The sequence below is a fragment of the Phocoena phocoena genome, chromosome 4 (genome assembly GCF_963924675.1).
Source record: "Phocoena phocoena chromosome 4, mPhoPho1.1, whole genome shotgun sequence".
Taxonomy (NCBI): Eukaryota; Metazoa; Chordata; class Mammalia; order Artiodactyla; family Phocoenidae; genus Phocoena; species Phocoena phocoena.
In genome coordinates this window covers 38,113,432-38,138,997 of record NC_089222.1, presented here as the reverse complement: position 1 = coordinate 38,138,997, position 25,566 = coordinate 38,113,432, and the positions used below count along the sequence as shown (strand labels likewise).

At 37.5% G+C, this 25,566-nt stretch overlaps 1 protein-coding gene across 1 annotated transcript; it reads right to left on the bottom strand.

Moving 5' to 3' along the window:
• Positions 1-709: 709 nt before the first annotated feature.
• TIPARP (TCDD inducible poly(ADP-ribose) polymerase) lies at positions 710-24,934 on the bottom strand. The gene is made up of 5 exons (XM_065876784.1): positions 24,018-24,934; positions 8,852-9,020; positions 7,040-7,200; positions 1,842-2,120; positions 710-1,157 (listed from the first exon to the last, which is right to left on the bottom strand). Exons 1-5 carry the CDS (start codon positions 24,932-24,934, stop codon positions 710-712), a joined length of 1,974 nt encoding a protein of 657 aa, XP_065732856.1.
• Between the last annotated feature and the right edge of the window lie 632 nt (positions 24,935-25,566).

The window sequence follows — 25,566 nt, the reverse complement described above, 5'->3', positions numbered from 1 at the left end:
ATCACATTTCAGAGAACTAGTTAATGAAAAATTTTGCTGGTGACAAACTTTTCAAATGGTTCCTTTTCTTTCTTTCTTACTTCCTCTAAACAGAACTCTGAGTTCTCGGGTAAACTCTGCAGAACAGTTAAAGTCATTGATGTTCTCTGGTTGGGTGACATATTTCAGTCCTGCTGATAGAAATAGAATTTTCTTTCCACCCACCAGAGTGTCATGAACTTATCCTACAGCACCGCAGTGATGCTTTGCACAGGGATTAAATATGGTAGTACTAGTTCCAGTCAGTTTTAATCTTTGTAAATAAATAGAATCCTCACTTTGCTCACAGCCTCCGTTTCATTTGGCCAAACTTCTACCAGGCTTAAGCCACATGTAATTAGTTAGGCTGTTCAGTTTCTTTATAAAAAATGCTTCCAATAACACTGCTGCCTATATGTACAGGTGTGAATGAAAAGAGTATGCAATCTGTAGTCTTTTCCACACTGAGTACACTAACAACAATTAGTAAATAATTAAAGAATAAGTGGTCATTTTAAAACGTGTGTTTTTCCTTAAAAAAAAAATTTCACTTTCTAGCAACTTAAAAAAAATGGGTCTTAAAAGTGCCCTATTAATGTCAATGCTGTTCCCCACTCTGGCCCACCCATCCAAAACCTGCTACAAATGCTGGATTGAGTTTATACAAATAATTTATCAGTACCAAGATTTTTCAAATGGAAACAGTGTTACTGACTTCTTCATACTGGATAACAAAATAAGGGTAACTCTGGTCATCATTGAAGATGACAAAAATCTGAGGCTCAAAGAAATTATCCACACAAGAGTCATACAGGTCACTGGTGACACTTCCGGGATTCACGGGAGGGGGCCTTCTCATGCCATGGCTGCCCATCGTGTATCTGCCAGTTAGCACTTTAGCCAGAAACATGAAATGGACTCCTTTGGAGGACTTCTTAGAAAAGTTATGTGAGTAGCTTGCCTTCTTTGCAAAATAACTGCCTTGTCCAAACATTGTAGCATGCTTTCCACAGACTCGAGGGTCAAAGTTGTGCTTGCAGATTCCATCTACCACATCCTGGGATGTTCCATGAAATAAATGTCTCTCATTTATTATTCTGTCACGGCCAAACATTTTCCTGTTCATATACTCCTTTTTCCTAAGGCAAACAGTGGACAGGGAATTCAGAAAAATGAATAGATCAGTTTAATAGGCATGATGTAGTCATAAACTTCTTCTGATGGTTTCAATGGGGAGGAAATGTTAAAGTAGCTACCAAGGGCAAAATCTCATCAAAGTTCATACTAAAAGTTTAAACTTATCTTTTCCACTGCAGACAAGAAAAGCCCTTTCCCTTTTTTCTCCATCAACCATTTGTTCACCTGCTCTCTCTTCCATTTCAAATCTAGTTCTCACATCTTCTCAGGGTGACTTCCTTACCTAATTCCACCAACCTGAGAGTCTCTTAATTCTGAGGTTCCTCAAATCTACATGTATCCCCTCTGAATTACATTAATTTGTTGCTGACTTGAGAGGCAGCATAGTAAAGTGATTAAAAACAAGGCCTCTGGTGCTAGACTGCCTGGGTTCAAATTCCAGCACTGTATCATATTAGCTGTATGACCTGTGGCAAGTTACCAAACTTTTCTGTGACTCGGTTTCCTTTCTGTAAAATGCAGATTGTAATAATCTTTCTTGTAGGTCTGTTATGAGAATTATATGTGAGTTAAAATATATGAACAAATATGACATTAAGTTCTATGCAAGTCTCTACTATTATGTTCTGCATTTGTCATTAGCTACATCAAGAAAAGCTCTCGAACTTTTCATACTGCTGACTCACCTTTTATATTTCTCCCAAAGAAACTGGTTTTGGACTCTCAGTATTTGCAAAATTCTATATTTAAACTCAGGCACAGTCTTATGAAAAAGATTATAAATGATTCGATAACTTTTGTCCTCTGCAGAAACAGGCACTTGGATGAAGTCCTGAGATGGATGCATATACACCCAAGTTTCAGGGTAAAAGTTTGCTGAGGTGACCCCATCTGGGCAGATGATTTGTGATGATGAGGTTGCTTCAAGAGGCGGAGGTGCCTGTGTGGGAACACCACCAAGTGTCCTAGAAGGGAGAGGGAGAACGTCAATGTACAACCTCAGCAGTAAGGTGCTCTACATCAAAACCTCCATCTCACATACAGTGCTCTACAGCAGTATCTAATATTATAATTTGGATAGCTTCAATGCTTGTTTAAAAAAACAACATAGAAAATGCTATCAACTAAAGAAAAAAAAACCTTAGAGCTAACACTGCCTGTATAGAGATAACCTATTATTAGCTTCCCCTGGCCTCCTCCTTGTGGAGAAAACTCTGGAATGCTGCAAGGCAAGCAAGCAAGTGCCAATTTATAAATATCTTTACTTTCTGAATCCTGGATTCCTCTTTTGCCTATATAGTTATGCTCCGTTTCAAGGGAGGAACAATTTATATACGTTCCTCAAACTTTGCTGTACTAAGCACAAAACGTATCATTGCTAGAGGTTGTGTACATGGGGAAGCATAGTGAGTGGAGGCAAAGTGAAGCAGGGCAAGAGGGAGCTTACAGGGAGATGACAAAATATTAAAAATAAAAAGCTTATACTTTGGTTTTTGTATAAAAACAAACAAATCGTGGAGTAGGCATTGAAAGTTGGCATTTGCTTCAGTTTTAAATATCACATATAACAACAAAACCATCAATACAATTCAAATGTTATAGCTTCAGATGTGCTTAAGATGGAGCTAATTACTTTAAGCCCTAGACACTAGAATATCCTTGAACCTTCAGTTCAGGTCTGTTACGTTGAAGGATGAGTTTAGACAAGCAGTTACTTATTCCTGCCTGATTAAATGATTTAAATCATTTTTCTTAGCCATTTTCAAAACAGAGCAAAACGGAAGAAGCAGAGAGAAAGATAATCCTGACCCTGAGACCCAGATTCGGGGCTGGGGTACTACTCCACTCACAAGCATACATTGGTCACGGGGAAGCCCTAAGTCTGCCAAATCATTAGGAAACTGAAATTTTCAAAAGCGCTTTGGGACACAGAGGTTACAACAATAGGTGAACATGCATCTAATCTCCAGGAGGATATTTACCATCAGCCACCTTACACTAAGCACATACTGTGGACCAGGCACTTCACACCCAGTGTCACTACCTGTCATAACCCCACACAATGGCTTGGTTATTGGATACTTGGATACTGCTGTAGAGCACTTTTCAAATCAAGAAACTGCCAGCACAGCTAGTAAAGAACAGAGACAGCATATGAACCCAGGCCTATCTAGTTTCTAAGCACATACTCCTTGCATTTCCATATATTTCACAATTCACATGTACATATATTTTCTTCTTTTTTGTCTTCTTTTTTTATCTTTAAACAAGGCTTGAAAGTGATGGATGGATACCAGGATTGCAATTCAGGTCTGCCTGATTCCCACTACCATTGCCACTACCCCACAGCCTTTTGACTTTTAAGAGATGGCTTGCTATAGAGGTACAACCTGCCTCCTCTACCCCCCACCTCCTTCAAGTAGCTGCGCCTATGATTAATGTGCCTCAAAGTCCCTTTGTGAGACAGAGTTCTGGGTGAATCCGGGGCTTGCAGAATCCCCCAGGTGCTTTTAAGTTCAGAAGCAGATCTAAAGGGGTGCTGTTTTCCCCAACCTTCATGACAGAGGGCACAACAGTTCTTGTCTTCTGGAGCATTTTCACAAAGCCCTGACAGATTCCTCCAGAGCCTTCCTTCACTGGTACATTTTTTTGAAGAGAGGCCCCTACTGCTTTAATCAGACTCTGATAGGTCTGTAACTCCTTAAAAAGCCGTCACCATTCTAGAGTAATGGTAGGAAACACAGACTATAAGCTCCTTATTTTTAGCTGTTCCCTCTATCCCTGCTCTGCAAAGTTCCCAGTATTGTTATGGGTTGAAGTTACCAACAGAGGTTTCTGGATTGAAGGAGGAAGGTAAGATTCTCCCAACCACTCTGCCCAAAATAGGTTTTAGGCTGTCACAGCCATACTGAAAACGTGGCACTGACAATGGAAGAGACTGTTCCTTTTCCTTCCGCTAGCACTCCTGCCTAGAAATCAGTTTCACAAAATGAAAGCTTCAAATGTCTCCTTTCCTTTTTCAGGGGACTGGTGGGGTCTATTATTTCCTTACACATGCTTGAAGATGAGCCTGTGTAAATAAATCCCATCTATCCTAAGACATTAAATCAGATTTTATGTATTTGGTTAAGCATCCATTCTTACCCATGGATACTTACTTATAATAAGCCAACATCTTAATTGGGCTAAAACATAAAAATGTATATAGACATCTGTCTGATGGAACTCTACACTCTGGTTGCCATGGGTTAAAAATACATATTCTAAGCAGTTACAAATGTAGCTTTATTTTCCAAGAATACTGAGTTTGTATTCAGCTCATGGATATTCCAATGACATACTGCGAGCTTCACACCGTAACCAGCCTTCTTTAGAGAGGCAAAGTCAAAGACTACGGCACTTGTACTCAAGGGCCTCTGAAGAACAAATTTTCCTAATCCAAGGTCACCTTTTATCATTCTCCTTCCCTCCCCTGGCCATTCTGAAAGACGTTTCCTAACCTAACTTCAGTGATGAAGTAAAATTTAATTTTATCCTTTTTGGGGAGGAGTCAAAGAAATCCTCTCAGGCCTTCTCATGACCGTGAGGTGACTGCACAGGGCAGATGTCCTTCCAGCTGAAGTGGACTTCCAAACCTCTAAGTCTGATATTTGTGTGCTTATGCAGCCTTAGCTCAAGTATTCTAAGAATATTAAAGAATAAGATCCTTTTTATCAGCCCTATTAAAAATCATCAAAGCACATGGAAAAACATTTTAACTATGAGGAATGTTAGCTAAACTTGATTGTGGTAGCCATTTTACAACATATACATATATTAAGTCATTACGCTGTCCATTTTCAACTTATACAGTGTTTTATGTCAATTATATATCAATAAAACTGGAAGGGGAAAAAAAGCAGGGAAACCCTCTTTTAAAAAGAGCCAAGCTTTTGCCGTAATTCATGAACTAAGCCCCCGCCTCACCCTCCACCTCCCTACTCCACCTCCCTACTCTAGCATTCCCAATTCTTAGGTATCTCTGGTTCCCTGATAATTGTGGCCTTTTTGACACCTATGTTTTTCTTTGACCCTTTGTGTTTGCTAACACTTAAAAACAAAACTTTCTTCCTGGCTAAGATCACAGTCTCTCTGGAAATCTACTTCTGAAATCTGCTTTTTGGAATTAGTCTCCCTCCTCTTTCTGCCCTCTAGGCCAGCCCCAGACTCTAGGGCAGACAGGAACTGAAGGCTGCATTTACCCATTCCACCCTAGTGAACTTGCTGCTTCTCTGCTCTTTTCCTCTTGAAATGTCTGCACTATCTCTTTGACTTGCTAAGCTCCTACTTTATACCTGATGATCACTGTTCCAGGTAAGAAGACTAAACTAGGAAGTTTTAAAAAGAAAAGAGTGACTTTCTTTGTTCTCTTGTAAGCCTATGTTATAAATAGGAAGGCTATATCTGTGGCATTAATTCTACTACTGCTCATATTATTTTTACAGTTCGTACTTCTACAAAACAAGCCTAAGTTTAAAAAAAGGTGGGGGGAAGAGGGTATTCCATAATTACTTAAGATGGAAACAAATCAACTTTCACTATTCTGTGAAACTCCCCCAACAATGCAGCACATGAATGAGCATTCCTCCTCTCTCACAGAAGCTGCATCTCGCTTGATTGGCTCAGCATGCCAAGCTGCCGGTCTCACTGATGAGTTCCACTGTCTCACTAGGAGGACAATATGTTCCTAACTACTGGACGCTGACACTATCTCCAGCTGTGCTAGTGAAATGGCATTTTTATTAGTTTCTAATAATAATTTAAAAAAACCCTTACACTTGAACTAAGAAGAAAGCACATATTTACCTCAAGTCGATATATATATTTCTAAAATCTGCCTTATTAACAAATTGTTTTTGGGTACCTAGCATTTCAGGGACTTTTGTTTCTATTTTGTTTTTAATGTTCCCTTTGCAATCTCAGAATTCGAATCATTAACACTCTGCCATAATGATCTGGGAAAAACACACTTTGGCCTTGGAATAAAAAACTACTAGTAAGAATACAAAAGAAGATTTTTACCTCAAAGATCAGCAGAAGAGACCAACCAATATTACCCTAGACCTCCCCAGTTCATAAAACCAAGTAAACGTAGTAGCATTTTAAAAGTCAAGCTCTAAATATGGTGTATCTGACTAGAGTAGATAATGATTTCCCTAGAGATACTACCTTTCAGACATGGCCTTGCTAATGGTAATGTGCCCCAGCTTTTGGGACCTATGGAGATGTGCCACTGGGCTCTCTGGAGAGGGAAAAGAAAAATGGCACTTGGGAAAATGGAAGGAGAGCTCACCTATAATTCAGAAGGATGAGTTCTGTCTCGACCTAAAAGTATGACAGGTAATTTTAGTGCATATTATAGGAAGATGGGGCTTACTGAGCAAATGAGAATGCAAATTATTTGAAAAGGTGAATTCTTCCCATGCAAATTCACTCAAGGAAGAAGAATGGAGAACACCACCTTGAGGGACTCTCTCTACCTGCCAAGGCAGTTTACCTGGGCTGGGAAATAGTCCCATAACATGGAAGGGTATCTCAATCTTCCATGAAGGAGGCAAATGCAAACTCTGTCTTATCCCAGATACTGTATAAGTACTTTTAGCTGTGGAAAAATGTTAACTCTGCTTTTCAGTTCAAAAAATTCAATAGGATACTCACTCTTTTAGTGTTGGGTTAACTGCAGCTTATCTGAACTATATTTTTTGAAGAATTAAATCTAAAGATAACTCAGAATTTTATATTCTAAAGGTAATAAGTTAGTCTTTTACAGTCTTTTTCTCTTTGGCATTAAGTGTACATTTACATAAAATGGAAGCAAAGATAAGACTTTCTGCTGGACACTTACTGTAAATATGGAAGCAGTATAAAACAGGAACGGAAGAGGGGTCTCCTTTTTATTTCTCTCCTGAAGAATGAGTTGTGAAGAATGTAGTGGTTGTTCCACATCATAAATCGGACCTCTTTCAAACCCCGAGAGTTGGCTTCTTCAATCAATCGAATAACAGACTACGGAGTAGAAAACAGACAGTAAAGAAAAAAAAGCAAGTTAAAAAAGCAATAAATGGTAAATAGTCACTATAAAATATGAAAAATGTTAATGTAACTAAAGGTAAAAATAGTTAACTTTGCTATTAACATCAGAAGTGTTTCAATAAAGTACAGTGAGTCAAATTACCTCCTGTTACATGTAGGAATTTTATTTTCTTTAAAGATGCAGAATAGAAAAATGCTTCCTGTTCAGAACATGGATTTCCACCTTATGAAACATGTGAAGGATTAGTCTATTCTATTTTGAGGCTATAAGAATGTCCTGGAGATTTTTTTTTTAGTATTTCTTAAGGGAGTTTCAGAACAGGATTAAAGATATTAGTATATACAGTTCAAATAAACCAATTAAGTTCCAAACCCAAGAAACCTCTCTGAGGAAAAACAAAGGGACAGTCCAACTATTCTGAGGATACATTTTAAACAGCCTCTTATTCTCTTTGAAAGGTATTAGATCCTAGTGACTACTTAAGAGACAGAAATTTTAACTCAATATTATGTTTTACACTAATTAACATACTAGGTCATTTTCTTTTGCTATTGCCTTAAAAGAAAACCTAAGGTAGATAAGTCAATTCTCCCTTTTTGTAATACTGGAAATGAACTTAATCAAGTTGAAGAATTCAGATCTTTGGAATGTGAAATTAATCTTTAAGTCCATTTCAGGGCATTTAAATGTGACTCAGAATTCTCACAGGCAAAATAAACCACCACCATTTTAAAACCTCGCTTTGTGATGGATGAACTATTCTTACCATCTCAGACTAAGGATGCATGTGCACATGTGATAGAATTTTAAATGACTGATTTGCCTGACCACAGTTCAGTAAACATTTTCAAGTACTTCTTCCAGGGGCTTAAGGGTGATTGTTTCCCCCTAGACTTCTAAACTGCTAATAGTGTAACACATGATCCAACCACCAGGAGCCAGATACAGCCAAAAGTTACATCAGTGCTCATCTCATTAAAATTACTCCAAAGGCGGCACTGAGTCTGAGTACTTACCACATTTAACACTTGGCTCCTATAGTATAAGATACTGGGAAGGGCCTCCCTGGTGGCGCAGTGGTTGAGAATCTGCCTGCTAATGCAGGGGACACGGGTTCGAGCCCTGGTCTGGGAGGATCCCACATGCCGCGGAGCAACTAGGCCCGTGAGCCATGGCCGCTGAGCCTGCGCGTCCAGAGCCTGCGCTCCGCAACAAGAGAGGCCACAACAGTGAGAGGCCCGCGCACCGCGATGAAGAGTAGCCCCCGCTTGCCTCAACTAGAGATAGCCCTCGCACAGAAACGAAGACCCAACACAGCAAAAATAAATTAATTAATTAATAAACTCCTACCCCCTAAATCTAAAAAAAAAGAAAGAAAGAAAGAAAGATACTGGGAAAAGCATTTTCTCTCTGATAATAGTGGTATTCTATTTATGGGTTACAGATTAATGGAAAAAAATATATTTTCAGAAAAATCAGAGAAAAGCGTTACTCATATCAACAAGACTCAATTTTACATCCATAAGTTCTTTGATCTGTGGTTCTGTCTAGTCATAGTTGAGAAGGAACAGTGAAAGACAAAAAAATTTAAACGCACTTTTGGAAAAAAGAACCTGTAAATACCTCAGGATACTCTCTCCATCCAAAGTGGTCCCTACAGAAGAATTTCCAGACTGTGTGGTAAATAGAGTTGACATTGCTAGAGGGTGGTGTGGACAGCCTTCGTAGTTGGTCAAATTCAGTTGTTTCATACACATTCATGGCGTTCAAGTCTGCCCAAAATTCTTGTCCTCTAAAAAGACCCAAGAAAAAAAATGAACTGTTAATAAATAATGGAAATATCTAAACATCTCATGTGATATTACAAATATCTAGTATAGCATACTGTAGAATTTTCAAAGCTTGTCTTGTTTGGAGTAAAAGGACATCATTCCTGTTTTTTTCCCCATTTCATATATGCCTTAAGACCAAAACGTGCAAGCCATGGAGTAGGGATTGATTCCATCCCTTAACATCACTGGCCTAAACCAATTAACACAGTCCCACCCTCCCTACCACAGTGGGATGAGCCAAACCTGGTCTCAACCAATCAGGGAGTCAGCTCTAAGATGAAGCTGCCACAGAAAGCAGAGAAACGAACTTCTCTTTTTCAAGAGGCATCAGTTTTCGTAAGTCAACATAGGAATACACAATATTGTCTGATGAAAGACAGGAAAAATAAAATGACCCCAGATGAGGCAAGTACTGCTCATCTACCCAACATTAATATTGTCCTTTATCCTGTGGGTAGAAAAAAAAGTTGACGAAACATGAGAGAAAATAGTTTGGATTACTGTAAAGTTCAGCTATGAGAATAGTTTTGTCATTCTGTTATCTGGTCTGCTGCTGCTTAATAAGCACTTTACGTGTGTGTGTGTGTGTGTGTGTGTGTGTGTGTGTGTGTGTGTGTGTGTGTGTGTGTGTGTGTGTGTGTGTGTGTGTGTGTAGGTCCTGCTATATAAATCAGAATCACTTAAAAAATTATAATGGGTGGTCTAAAAAACGTGTTCCTTTTTTAATGGAACTTCATCTAGTGTTTGAAACATCTGAACCATTAATGGCAAAATGTTCATTTTATTTTTCTCTCTCTTCATGTGTATTTCAAAATTCCCCTAAGAAAACATAAAATAATAACATCACAGATATAAGCAGAGTGACTAAGCTTCCAAATACATTCTTTCAACCACAGATTTCTAAATGACTGTCTATAACACACATCCAAATACTCCAGATCCAGTGGCACTCAGAACTGGCTCAGGTGAAATCCAGGTGTTTGGACAGATATTCCCAATAATTAACATATTTCCTTTCAGTAAATCAAGATTTTGAAAAAGGTATTAATTTTGATCTATGGGTTTTGTTGGTTAGTATGACGCTCCAGACTGCTCTTCGAACATTTGTTTCAAGGACTGTTAATAAGTATTCTGGGCAAAAAGCATTCTGTGGTCAAAAGTTTGAAAAACTTGGTTACACAAAGTTAAACAATTTACTTACTGCAGCCACTCCTCAGTCCCTTTAATATGCTAAGGTAGATACTGAAGTACCATGATGAGGGCTAGAAGGTACTCTTTTAAACCTATGACAGTGCTCTCTCCCTTTTACCCATAAAGACCTATTAACATCTCTCACTAAACACCCTGGCAAATATGAGGGAAAGAAAATATTTCCCACCCTCCACCCCAATGTTCACAATTTGTGAATCAGGTTCTATTTGAAAAAAGAAAAAAAAAGTCATATACCAACTGATGGTGCCATGGAGCACGTAACTTGTAAAAAGCAGTATGGTCCTTAAAAAATTCCTAAAAAGCTTCCAAAAACCCTAATTTCTTGCTTAATTTCAAGTTAGGATTAGGATACCTAATTTCAACCTAACTAGTAGGATGTAGTCTTAAATGGAACATATAATTTTAAGTGTGAAATGGGAAGAAGACAATAAAATGTAGTTTACATCACATTTGAACACTACTTTGTTTAAAATTATTTATGGTCAAAAAGAATACTTAATCCAAAATTTTAAAAAACATTTCTGGGAAATTCTTCAAAAAAGAAAAACACTGAAAACTGGAACCCCTATACCTAAATTAAATTTCACAACAAGTTGCTTTAAACAATTTTTCCTTAACTTTAGGAGAATCTGATGTTATCACTGAGTGGAGAGATATTAACCTCCTTCTCCCTGTTAAGATCATTTCCAGTTTCTAAACAGATTTTCCTATTTTAAGTTTATTTCCCAGTAACTGTTCCCAATTATGAGTTAATAAATCCTCAGTATTTTCTTTATGGAGTTCTTAGAAGAGCAGTCATTATGTTAATAACATACATTATAATATAAACAGCCAATGCTTTTTGCTATTAAAGTATCAGATTTTATTCTGGACATCTCTCTAGCAATTTCTGTTTACTCCTGTATTATTGAGACTTCATAGATAATGATCTGCATGAGAAAGATATCTAAAACTGCAGCTTTTGCTACGTTCTCTGTGTACTTCAGTCCTTTGGGCATTATGAAGTTTTTATGACAAATCCTAATTTACTACAATCAACTGTTCTGTGGATTGATGTATCAAAGTACTGTTTTAGCTCTATTTGATTTTCAATATGCTTTAGTAGACTTGACAGAGACAAAACAACAAATCTGAAAAACATTATCTTTTTATAAGATTAATTTTACCACCTGTTCTCCCTTAAACAGGGAATCCTTAAAAAATCCAACGCTGGGATTTCCCTGGTGGTGCAGTGGTTAAACAATCCGCCTGCCAATGCAGGGGACATGGGTTCGAGCCCTGGTCCGGGAAGATCCGACAGCCGTGAAGCAACTAAGCCCGTGCACCACAACTACTGAGCCTGCACTCTAGAGCCCGTGAGCCACAACTACTGAAGCCCATGTGCCACAACTACTGAAGCCCGCGCGCCTAGAGCCCGTGCTCCGCAACAAGAGAAGCCACCGCAGTGAGAAGCCCGCATACTGCAAAGTAGCCCCTGCTCGCCGCGACTAGAGAAAGCCTGTGTGCAGCGACAAAGACCCAATGCAGCCAAAAAAAACAATGCCAAGAGTTTTTATTCTCCTCAATGTGCATCAGTGTAAAATTCATGCAACACGAATGCCAAATGTTCAACATTTACCACTCTTATCAAGCCATTGTTTCATGTTACCAGAAAGCAGTTATGAGTCGTGTGTGTGGAAATGGTGATGGTGGGCTGTAAGGCAACACACAAATAATTAAGCAGATGTAGTCCCTGACTTCCAGGGCTTCAAGAGGGAAATAACTAACAAAATCTAAAACCAAAGCAGCAGTACATTTGCCTATCTAAACTCATCGGTGGCAAGTACACTCTGGGAATGAGAGGACAAAGAATAGAATGAGAGGACAAAGAACAGAATAATGCAGCATTATGGGAGAGGAGATGGTTACTCCTCCAGGAATGGGTAAAGGTCAGGAAAAGTAAGAGGCTTTCCAGTATCAATCCAAGATAGCTTTCTGTAAGAGAAAGAATTTTAGGAATAGTTTAATAGGAAATAATTACCAGTAAGTGAAGGTTGTGTGGAAGAACGAGAAAAAAAGAGTTCTTCCAGTATTTTGCTTGAAGGGTAGGGACAGGGAAGGACAGGAACAGAGAGCTGGAAAAGGAAGCCTAAACAAGGGTACATAAGAGATGAGAAAATGTGAACAGGATATATAACAGACACTGTGAGAGATGTCGGGCCATGAGCTAAGGAGCTAAGTCCAGGGTCTCAGAGCCTTAAATAAAGGTTGGAATTTAGAGTATTGAGCAGACTGTGGTAAAAGGTCAAAGTAGTAAATACAGGATGTGTAAAAACTGAGCAACAGAGACAGTGCTAGAGATGGGGGTGGAGGTGGGGAGGATAGGGCTTCACAAAGGCAAGATGCAATCATCCTGGCAGATGAGAACCCTATCTGACTTAATAGTAGCCCTACTGAGGGATGGCCAGAAAAGAGTGAGTATGGGAGATAGCCACTGCACAGTAGGATTTAGATTTCGTTAAATATATCATGCGGCTACCATCAATCAATCTGGACTCACCCAAAATATAACCTTATCATGATGAATTAAAAAAAATATTGTGAACAGATTGCTGATTTTTGTTTTGATGGGAAGAATGAACATGAACTGCTGAAATATTAACAGTTCTGTGTCCACATGCTTCACCAACAAACATACCACCACATATACCAATACAAGAATCCAGATACAAAACTAATTAAAAATTCTGAAAAGAACACCCATTCTCATAACTTAGATGCTTTCTAACAGTGGTTTTCTTCCTACTTAACAAACACCTTGACATACCAACATTTCCAACATATATTATTAACACACAGAGCACCAACACCCACACTAAGTCAGAAAGTCTGCCCCACACACCATCATTTCTTCTATGTATATTTTAGATACTAAAAAGTAAAAAGGGCCTGCGACATAAATAATAGAGCCGTAATGAAAGCCAAAACTATTAAAGAATAGTTGCTGAATGAAACAGAAATTAGTCAGGACATGATCTCTTTGCTGGATAAATAGTTCTTGGGACTATGCATTTGGGAGCTCAGGAGAGTGTAACCATTTTAGGCAATTTCTCTATAAATTGTTTGAAACCAAGAAAGAAATGTGACAACTGAAAACAAACGAAAGTAATCTTAAGTAGACACACTGATTAGGCACTGGACTACATCTTGGGATAAGAAGATGAAAAAGGCAAAATACCCAAAGTCAGTGGGGAGAGAGAGAGACAAGCAAACCCTGTGGCACAGTGTGAAATGTGGCACAAAGGTGGTCTGGAACAATTCAGAGGCAGAGGGCCTAACTCTGCTGGGAAAGGGGTCACGCAAGGTGGTCAAGGAAGGTGTCCCAGAATGGATGAAACGGGAGCCAAGTTTGGCCAGCCACCAGGCAGACAATGAGAGTCACCACATGCAGAGTGACTGACATGTGTAGAAGCCAACCAAGCGAGGCACAAGAGACCCAGAGTAAGCAGCACATGCAGTTCATGTGGGAGGTCAGGGTGTATGTGTGTGTGAGTGGGATGATAAGAGATAAGACTGGACTGGATAGGCTGGCTGGGGCCAGATAATGAAGAGCTTTGTATGCTAGGTTAAGAAGTTAGGACTTGATTCTGTGGGCAGTAGGAATCACTGGTGGGTTTCAAAAAGGGTCAGAGACTTGCCTTTTTATAAACATCACTCCAACAGTAGTGATATGGAGGACTGATTTGTTTATTTTTGGTAGAGGAAGGTGGGGGAAGGGTGGAGACAGGCCCTTATTTGCTAAATATTTATTAGCATGTTTATTATTAATATTTATTATTCTATGCTTAGCCACCTATAGCTACTAGAACTGCATATAAAGCAAATGATGGTAGAGAACTCAGGAGGTAACAGTGGGGATGATTGGAGAGTATTTAAGAGTTAGACTCTAACTGCATGGGGGAGCTGAAGGGAGTAGAAAGGGTCCAGAATGTGTCCCATGTTTCTGATCTGGATGACTGGATAATGGTGCCATTAAATGAAACAGGAGACACAGGAGATGGAAAACATTTAAGTGGGAAGATGAGGCAAATAAGATATAGAACTCAGACTTTAGCAAAGGTCAATTAAGTATAAAGTTTTCTGGACACTACTCTGTACAGTTTTAACCAGGTGGGTTAGACTTCGGAACCTTGGCTTCCTGCCTATAAAAGTTAACTGGTTTCTACAAGGATAAACCTGTGACCTCAAACTAATCAACACCCACCCTCATAGCTGGATTAATCAGACACAATTACTTATTACTATGATGTAAAGTGAAAATGTCTCCCCAAACTAAGGGTCATAATGATAGAAAGATAAAGATCAAATGCAATATGGAGAGTATTTAGGCTCTTCTGCTACAGACTTGAGACAGGCATGACAGATGGGGTATGTTTGCTGCTGCTAAAGAAATTTCACAGGCGCACGAAATATAGCTGGCTTTTGATACCTGGCTTTGATGTTTCCAGGAACTCATTTAGCAATGTTGGAATATCTGGCAGCTTATAGATCCCTTCAAATATGTTACAAGGTGATGAGAATCAAAGCCATGGCATATATAATACCAACATACTTTGTGATAGCAGTGTAGTTATTAAACTTCAGAGGACTATGTACTCTTTCTGCTTTAGAAGCATAGTAACTGTCATTTATTCTGTTACTAATTAAGACTTTTGCTAACACTGACTCGAATAAATAGCGCAGAGCTATTTGGGGAGGCAATAAAAATTATCTATAAAATTATCTATCTTTGTATGTTGCCTATATACAAAGCAATATCTTTCAATATGTACCAGAGGTTAAAATTCTCTACTTAACTTCTACACTATGACATCGGGCCCTGGTAACAACTGGGTTTTCCCCTTTGTATCCAGAAGTAGTTGTAGGCACAGACATACGAACAAATCAAAATTGGGAGTTTTTTTTTTTTTTAATTATTTTGCATATGGCCCTCAGTACTTATGAGCAGACTAAGAATCAAATGTTGACTCACAACTAAACCTGCCCACCTCTAAGGAGACACTGACCTATTCAAGGCAGGATTACTGAGATTTAGATCACTCCGTAAAACAATTAACATTAAACCTGGTTCATGGATTTACCTCAAAAGATTTTTGGGTAGGTAAAAATATTCCATACTTTAAGAGTCAATGAGTTTCTGGGGATCAACTTTCTTAGGGCAAACTTCTGGCTGTGTGTGCTGCTCTCTTGGTCCCTCCTAGGACATCTTCGAAACAGGTGAATGAGAAGGCAGTAAGTTAATGAGTGGATGCTGTGTGGAACCACATTTATTTGTAAACCCCATGTTTGATTTACAAATTGTCAGACATATAATCTGTGGTATTAAAGTGATTCTAGAAGTGAACACAGTGAAATAGAAACAAGAGGATAAGAAATAGGAGAAAAAAGGCAGTGAGGTAGGCTTTCTAAGTGAAAGGATACTTGTTTTTAAGCTTTTATTATTCTATATTCTCTAAAGCATGCGGGGAACTAAACAAATACGTGTAAGTTTATTCTCAAAAAATTTTGTACTAAGACACAGCCATCTGAGTACACCTGTTTCCTAAACCCCTAAATATATCATACATTGAAGTCCCCTCTACCCCATACAACCACTTAAAGCAAATTACAATAGCCACCTGAGGAAGAGAACCTACTAAAATACTGTTACGTTGGGCTTTTTTTTAATTACAAAACTATCAGTTCAAAGCAAAGAATACAAAAGAACTTTTGAATACAATGTGGATAAGCCTAAAATCTTTCATAAATAAAAATTATGCTTATAAGATCAGAAGATCTCACTGCTATCTATTTATGGAGGCACGGGCTTAAATTTGCACACTGAAGACATCAAAAATGTCATATAGCCTTAACTTTTATCCCAGTTCAGTCACATGTCCTGAGACTCCTAGAAGGTAACTTAAGTGAGACATACTTCTCAACCATGGCCTGAAAAGGAAGTGAAACAACTTCTACAAGAACAGCTGGGATAGAAAGCACGCAACAGATTAAAAAGAAATGTATCATGCCTTATACTACCTTAAATTATGCAGTTATTGTTTTTTATGAAGAATAGTAAATATCCCCTTTAAGTGAAATATTTTTAAAACTGAGAGGTTTCTATCAAGAAAGGAGGTTAATTGTCTCAAAGTAGACAATAAAAAATGTCTGCTGTGTTCTCAGCTGATTAATTAAATTTTGTGTATATGAAATTTGACGTTTAAAGTGGGCTGAAATATATTTACTTATAAAACTTTTCTATATAATTATAAAATCAGTTATATGCAAATGCTAAAATTTCTTTAAAATAACTGTTTCCAAATAACTTCAAACAATTTGGAACTCATTTACTCATAAATGAAATACTAATTAGAATTATCATAAAATATATCCCCTAATAACCCCTAGTAAGATACAATCTATTAGCTTATTTCTGAATTGACTTCTAAAATTATAAACAAATCCTTTTTATTTAAAATTTTGCCATGTCTTTTTCCCCAATTAGTACAGATAAACTAATTGATAAGTGACCAAATTAAAAATATACTCATTGATGGCTTATCATGAGAACCCAGATATAACTAAGAGGCTCTTAGCATAAGAGACTTAAATGTATACAGACTATATAAAGAATTTATCACTGAGAGTTTTTAAAGCAAATTTCCGAAAGAAAAATAAAAACTTCCTACAGAAAACATATTAAGAGAATTTTTTTTATTGTCTAGGTTTTGTAAACTATGACCACAAAACCTTTCAAAAGGGTCTTAAGTCAGTAACTTTTCCTAGGGGAGAGAGATTCTACAAAGCCAAGTTTCTTTCAATTTTATCAATTAGTTAAGACAGTCTAAATTAATTTTTAGTAACAAATTAATTGTATCAATAGAAGACTTTACACAAAGTTTTTGATGTGTGGCAGCATTTCTGACAATCCGAACATCAGAAGGCAAGCAAGCAAAGTTCCTCCTGTTTCACATACTCTACCCACCCCCATTCAACGATGTCTTTCTTTTATTACCTTGGAAGGCAAACCTGGTATTTCTCCTGTGCTTATTTTTATTCTCACAATGCCTGGAAATGAAAGAGCGAAGCCAGGTGACAGTCAGAAACCAAAGACCAACCGCAGCAGGAAATTACTTAAAGTATTTTGTGCCATTTGCCCTCCCTATGCCCAGATCAGCTGCAGGAGCTTTGAAGATCACAGGGTGCAGGCAAGATTCTGAAAGCACATGTACTACACTGCAAGCAAAGTTCACCCTGGGACCCCTACCCCTGCCATTCTTCCCTGACTATTCAGTGCTGGTAAAAACCTAGAGCAAAGAAAGTCACACAAACTCTATGGCTATATGTCAAATGAGAGGGACAGTTTAAGAATCTCTTAATCCGAAAAGGAAACAAAAAATTAATGTAATAATGAGAAATTCCAGTAAATGTGGCTTAAACTATACATTTTCCAATCATTATGAGTAGTGCTAAGTTTCAACATAAGACTATTCACAAATTCTTCCTTAAGCTCAGAAGCAATAGCACCAAAACAAAGGATATCTATTTGCATAAGGAATACAAATTTCCCGATCTCCCCTCTCAGATAACTTAGTCACGAGGGATTCTAATACACTCCTTACACAACATTTTGTGGCACACATACTCGCAAATCACTGGTTTCTGTAGAATGTGAAAAGAAACACTTGCTCTAGCATTCCCACTCTCATACATGCTTATCCTTTCATTGTGATGACCATGCAAAGGTTCTTTACTGGTCAAGTGGGTGTTACCAGTAAGTAAACAGCAATAGCAGAGAAAGATGGAGGAGACAGACACATTTTGCGGTGTGGTCACGGCAAATAGGAATGCTCAGTTAACTCCCTTCTATGCTTGTCTTAGCAACAGCGACTGGACAGGTCAGCAAGGAAAATTGGAATTTTCATAATCAGAAGTTTATTAATATAAGCAACTTCTAAAATTTGAGTGCCTGATCACAGAATTAGTCATATTTATTTAGAACAAGACTGCAATACTATCTTTTGCACAAATCAAATATATATCAAACTACCAAGCTAAATAAGTGGAATTTATTTTTACGTAAAATCCTTTATTTTCAAAGATTTCAAAATGTATTTCAGAACCTATCCCTTGTAATTTAAAATCCCCCTATTAACAAGGAATTCATCTACATTAGAAATTTGAGGCTTTCAGTTAATGTGTTGGGGACTGGGCTGGATTACGTTTAACACTTACAGGGATTTTAAATAGAGGTAAGTCTGTGCAGTATGATCCCTGATCCCTAGAAGGCACTGCCATAAATACAAAAATAATATTTGGTTTTGTTAAGGGAGTTCCTTCATATTTAAAAACGTGACTTGTTTGCTCCTAGAAATGAACTTTAATTAGAAATATTTTATTCTTTTGTACAGTTTCTGTTTATGGTGTCGCAAAGTACAGTTTACCTCAAGGGCTTAAGCTATTACCTAACCATTTCAAGCCCAGAATGAAACACAAAATGGCTCAATCCTCAGCACTCTGGTATTTTCCAAAGATACAAATATCATTCATATTCACTTCCTTTTAGCTTAAGACTCTCAGACTTATTTAAAAGAGAAATTCTACTGCTTTTACAAAGGGAGTTTCTTGCAAAACTTACCAGTGTCCAATTTGAACCAGCCTTACAGAAAGTTGTTCCAGGATAATCAAGAATCATCTTGTAACTCAAAAGTACTTAAGCTTTCCTTCCACAAAAAGGCAACTACAACTCACAAACAGGATACTGGTAATTATCAAAGGCTGATGACCTAGGTTAAGAGGATCTCAGGTCCTATTTTAAATGTGATCAAAATTATTACCATCAGACAAAGGATGCAGAATCTGGTGGTCTCAAATCAGGGGATGAGATATAAGAGGCCATAGGAAAACAGTCACCATCTCAAATGGCTCAATTTTAGTAGAATTCCATAAGTAGTCAAGGTTTGTAAAGGCTACATACTGCTTTACACCCTTTAGAAAGAGCCCCCCCAAACCCAATATGAAACTAAGAATCACTAAGATCAAAGATGCACACAGACGGAATTTATGAATTTACCTTTGTTTTACGGTAGAATGCTAATCTAGAATCTAGAAATTCTAGTGTAACAATGGAAGTAGTTTTACAGGAACACAGTAATCAGTCAAAAGTTGCATTTTTTTGCACGTTCACATATGCAGAATGAAGTTTTAAATGCTGAATGGAGTTATTATTTTTTTCTATTTACAATAAAAAGTAAAATGAATGTATCACGCCATTATTTTTAGGAACTGTGAGATAACCTTGTAAGTTATCTCCTCCAACTGTCTGATTTAAAAGTTACACATCTTTGCAAGCTTCATTTTCATTACCATGAATATATCAGGAACAGACTGACCCCAACCTGAAGCCAGGTGACAGCTGCTTCAAAAAGTCTAATCTGCTTAGAAAGGGAATAAATGAATGATTGCTATTGATTCCCATGACAGCTCTACACAGACCCATTAACTTCCCTGGATTCGTATAGACAGAAGCCAATTAGTTTTATTTCATATGTAAATAGCATCATAAAGAGGTACAGAAAATAATTCACTGGATTGCTCTCTCCTAAAGCACAAGGCACATTATTTTGAAAGTCACTTTAAACACAGTTCTTGCTTATGGAGCTCTTGCTTTCTCTTAGGCAAGAATTTTTAAAATAAATTCAAACTCATCCAGCTGTGTATATTCAAGAAATACCAGAAAGTCACAAGGCATAGTAAGTTTCAGCTGTTCTCCTCTCTCCAGTATTATCAATAACACATAATGAGTTAGTTCATACATCATCACAGCTGTGCAGGCCAGAGCTAACTTGGCTAATTTAACTATTCCAGTAGAGTTCAGTCAAGAGCTTGCTCTACTTTAGATAATCCACTCTGCAAGTCATATAGAAAAGAACAGCATATGCTCTTTATTATCACTAATATGCAATTCTCCTTGTCTTCTTTCACAGAGTTCCTGTGAAGTCTTCTAATGGTATTGTCCTTTGGACAGTTTTTAAAAGAACAAAAACTTCTAAGAGCCACCAGCAATCAAAATCACTCAAAACTAATTAGCTAAGACTATGACAACACTCTAGGCTTAAGCTATAAAATTTAAACTCCTTTTTTATCAATAAGCTTTAATTCTAAAGAGGAGAAAAGAACACTGTCTTCTAAGAAAAATTAATCATGGAGTCAGAGCTTGCAACTTTCTTCTTCATCCTCCCCCCTTTGCAGGAAATTCAGAATTAGAAATAATCACTAGTCATATTTTCACAGTAGGTGAAATTACCTACAAAATAAGGTCAGCACAGTGCCTCTTCCTTATGGGTGATAATAACTAGAAGACTATTCTGGCACACTTTAAAATGAATGTAATGTGAAAACCTATGGTGCTCGCAGTTGCTAAAGGGAGATTTGCACATCCTCCACAATTTCAATTATCCACAACAGTATTCCGCACAGCTACCGAGACCCTTTTAAAACTGCTTAGTCCTGCCATTTAATATCATTTTCTACTAAGGATGAGTGCCTAAACTGTCAGAGACTATGTTTTCTTAATGGAAAACACAACATTCGATGTTGTTTTCTTAAGTGCTTATCTGGAATTTGGAAATTCTCCAAAGCCCATCCCGTGTGCAAAAGCCTTAGCATCTAAATATGGGGAGTTCATACATACAACTACTTTCCAGTTGATTTTGCAGATGTACGAAAGGAATGAGAAAGCAAAGTGGAATGGTATAATTTGGGGTGAAGGCAAAATTGGAAAAGAGTAATTAAAATAATTTCATTATAACGAACCAAGTAGGCACTTTTATTATTAAAATCCTGTTTTTACATGTGTTTTTAGTATCTAAGCATCTTGACTAAGGAGTTGGAAGGCACCTGTGAACTTATCTAGCTCAACTTTCCTTCCATTCACTCTTGAGAATAAAATGAACACTGCACATCTAATTTGGATTAAGTTAGATGTTAAATCCATTTGCAAAAACCAAAGAATTTTATCTACACAGTTTGAAACTATGAACTTTTGTCTCTGCTAGAGACTCAGAACTATGAACTTTCCCCAAGTTCCACACAATGAACTATTATGGGTATAGTATATAATAATGATTTACCAAGTCATATAAACTGCTGAAAACAAGTGGGATAAACAACTGCCATTCATTATTCCTGAATCTAAAGACTGGTTCGACTTGGGCATATACACAGCTGAACACACACTTCCTGGTTATGTGCAATCTGCACAGATAGACCAGCTTTACAGGCCTGACCACAGAGATTAATAGCTTTAGCCAAATAATGTGGTAACCATGTGAACCTGGGCTGCTCCAGCTTGTTTGTGAATCTCTCAGCAAGGCTCAACATGCCGTTATCTGCATCTTGTTGCCAGGAAACACAACATCGCTTTGGAATACAAGGAAAACCAGGTTGCAATGACTACAGGTCAACTTCCCAAAAGCCTAATTTTTGACATTTAGCTATCTACAATCTTATAACATTTCTTACTGTAGTCCACAGAGAACTTCACTTTACTAGTAATTAACTGTTAATACTTTTTGCCATTTTTATCAGGGCAGAACCACGTATAATAATTCACTCATACTTCTCCTCTCAAGTGTCAAATAAACACTAATTTACTTCCTTAAAACTGATCTGGAAATCAAGCACTCACTGCAACTACTTTATAACTGATCCAACAATGAATGTGTATGGGCTTTTATCTGTGTCTATTCTTCAGCAAAGACATTTTACCAAAGGATAAAATATTCAGTGTGCTGCTATCATAAGAGTTCCTGGATTTTCTGGGAATCAAAATATCTGTCTTGCCTTGCTCAAGGTAATAGAACGTAATGTGTTGGACAATAATCCTGCTAGTTTTTTCCTGAGCAATTCAAACAGATAGAAACTTAATGTACCAAGATGCTGAAGTACTTAGCAGACTGGAAATTTGCTTTATAAGAAGTGAAGTGGGAGGCCACTGTTCTGCACAGTTTTGCAATCTGGAGATGGAAGGATTAGAGTGGCTTTGAGAGTATATAAAATTAATTACCCTTGACATACCAATCAGAATTGCTAGCTCATGGGCAACAGAGATTTTGGACAATACCTTATTAAAAAGATTTTTAAGACAAAATGGAAAACATTTTTCTCTCTTCCAATGCTGGCTAAAAAAAATAAGTCAGAAGTACTTAGCTTTGTTACAGGATCTGAGAATTTTGCTACCCAAGCAAGACAGAATCTTGAATGCATTTACATTATCAAGAGAATGCATTTATGATCAGGAGAACTACATTTTTGATATAAGCTTTACTTTTATCCGAAGAGGTCTTCTACAAAATAACGCCTTTAAACTTGGGCTTTATATTGTTTCTCATCTTGTTCCATATGTCGCTTTTGAAACACAAGACGCAAAATTCCAATCTCATGGTAATTAAGTTGCTAAAAAGACACATAGATCTGTGTACTATACAACTGAAATATTCAAAGAAAACCACCTAGCTAATACTAAATAGGAGCAAGAGAAGTTAAACAAAGACCAGGTTACTGTAATGTCAACAACGCTCTGGCACTGTTAGAACACAGAAGGTTAACATCAAAACTAATAGAATTAGACAACATGAAAATGGTTCACTGCCACCATTTGCCTTCTAACTCTCCAGACACTTGGGTAGTGTAACCTGACTTATTTGTGAACAAAGATGACTCTCCACAAAGTTTTTCTCCCGAACTTCTGGGTTAGGATGGTCAGCCTACTATTTTAAGTCCCTTTATACTACAGGAGAAACAACTTAGGAATTTAAAGATCAATGCTTATTATATAGCCATTTTTGCACTAGCAACTTTACATGTGGCAAGTATTATTTTCTCCACTTTCAAGTTCATTAAAGAAGAACTGAGATGTGGAAATTTCAGTTCCCTATCAGTGAATAATGCTTGGACATCCATAAAAGAACCAAATTATTTATATACATATCTTGCCTACAAAAACATGAGAATAACTTTTTTTTATGTAAATGACAAACAGATATGTCCATTAACATAAATTTTCCCTTCACTCACTGTTGTAAGACTCTTTCAGGTTTAAAAAAATACCCTGAGTTGTGGGACAATTTATTTTATCTGTAAGATAAACAGAATAATAAAATTAATGGTAAAAAGCTTTAAGGAAACTAAAAAAGAGATTTAACATGTTTGGGCATGATTCAGAAGTTTGGGAGGTACTTCGGAATCATTCACAGAAAAACTGTTTGGACTATTCAAAATGTAAAGAGGGCCACAAAAACTCCAAATAATACTATTTTCCTTTAAAAAACAGGAACTACTCAATATACAAAACTTTAAAATTAGATAAATTAGGCATTCGTAATTTATGATTCTCCATGGATTTTCTTTCAAAAGCAAGCTCTCCTGTATGATTAAAATAGTATTTGATTCACAACACTCAATGTATATGCAACTTCTCAGTCACACACATATTGCACAGAGTGACATGTGAATTGTTCAAATCATAAAACCTTCATTGTCTGGTTAGATAAATAGCCTGCATTCAACTGCCATGAAAAATCAGGATAGCATACAGCCAAAAGAATAACAGTAGAAAAAAAAAACCAAACCTGTTAGGTTACTACTGAAAGAAACTACCCTACTAAAGCCTCTTTACCTTCTCTATAGGATTTAATAATAGCTTTAAAGTAGTTATAAATACATACCCATACTTCATTCTCATTCTATCATTCTCTGGGTTACAGTAAAATCTTTCCAAGTGCTCCTGGGAATCATTGGATACACTCTGCCACTTCTGAGTAGTTGTCCTCTTGATCTGCCAATGATATGGCAAGATCGTGTGGTGCTTCAAACAATCCCTGCCATAAATACAAGTGCCTTGCAAAAAGTCCATGCAAATTTCAATTCCGTTCTCTTGGTGAGTGTGGTACTGTAGCTGGTTCACCAGCTCAAACACAAGGTCAAGGGAGGCCTCTTCACTTTTGTCCTGAAAGAGCTCAGTATTCAACTTATCACTGGTATCCAAAATGTACTGGATTGTAAAACTGTTGTCTTGGAAAACCCCTGGAACGTAATCCATGACTTTGTCTATGCAGTCAGGACTAGCAGGAACATCACTTGAAACTGGGTGCAAAAGGTCAGCCTGGAAGTGCCCCGCTGTAGAATCTGCCACTGTCCCACTGATGGTTTCTGGTGGAAAGCTATGATCCTGGATTGGAACCACTTGTTCAGGATCATCAGTGGTAGGATGGGCTTCTGGTATCTGGCCCCCGACATTTGTTCCATCAGGAATCAGGACAGACATACTGTCTTCTGCTGGTGGACACGATGCATTGATTTCCAAAGGTTTTTTCACCATAGATTCATGTAAGCTACTCTCTTCTGCACTCTGATTTCTAGGTCTAAAAACCCCATCAAGTGAGCCAGATTCTAACAAAGTATTTAATATTGGTCTCAAAGACCTCAGGGTTCCGGCTCCCAATCTCTTCTGATCCTTTTTCTTAAAACAAGTCTTCAATGGAGTGATCTTCTCAGAGAGTCTCATTTGGCATGAAAAGTCATCAGGAGGAGAGGGAGGCTGCACTACACAGTCTGGCTCAGGTTCGGTGGTTTCCATTTCCATGATGTGGATTAGCTCCAATTGCTCCTCAGTCTAAAAAATCCTACCAGGAAAAGAAAGAATATCATTTACAAGCTGACAACAACCGAATCCTATTCATTCATCAACGTGTTTTGTTCTAGTCTCTAAGTCCCTGAAATCATTCCTCTTATACTGTATTTCACCTTTACAGGTCAGTTTTAAATTTTACTGAGAAATCAAGGCTCCAAAGCAGCCAAGGTTATTCAAAAGCCCACAACAGGTAAAGGTGAAAGAGAGATAGTATCTTCCAATAGGCTCTTGACATTTATTTGTGGACTTAATATATGACTTGTAATTCTGCTGGGGTATGAATGTTTACAGTACGTCTAGGATGGGGTGGAGGGTGAGGGGTAGAAATAAGTGCATCTAATGACAGTGGGGAAACCACATCTCTACTGCTTTGTGGTTCTCTTCACAGTTGTTTATGTATTGCCTATCTCATGAGGTGACAAAAACTACTTCTTTGTTAAAAAAAAAAGTTTGTCAAACGCAGGAAAAACTGCAAAGTTAACTGTGAGTGAATTTGGGGTGTAAGGATACACTCAGGAAACAGGGGCTTCTCAATCGAAATATTATATGGGAGAAAGCCTACTGAAGCATTTCTAGATTCAGAA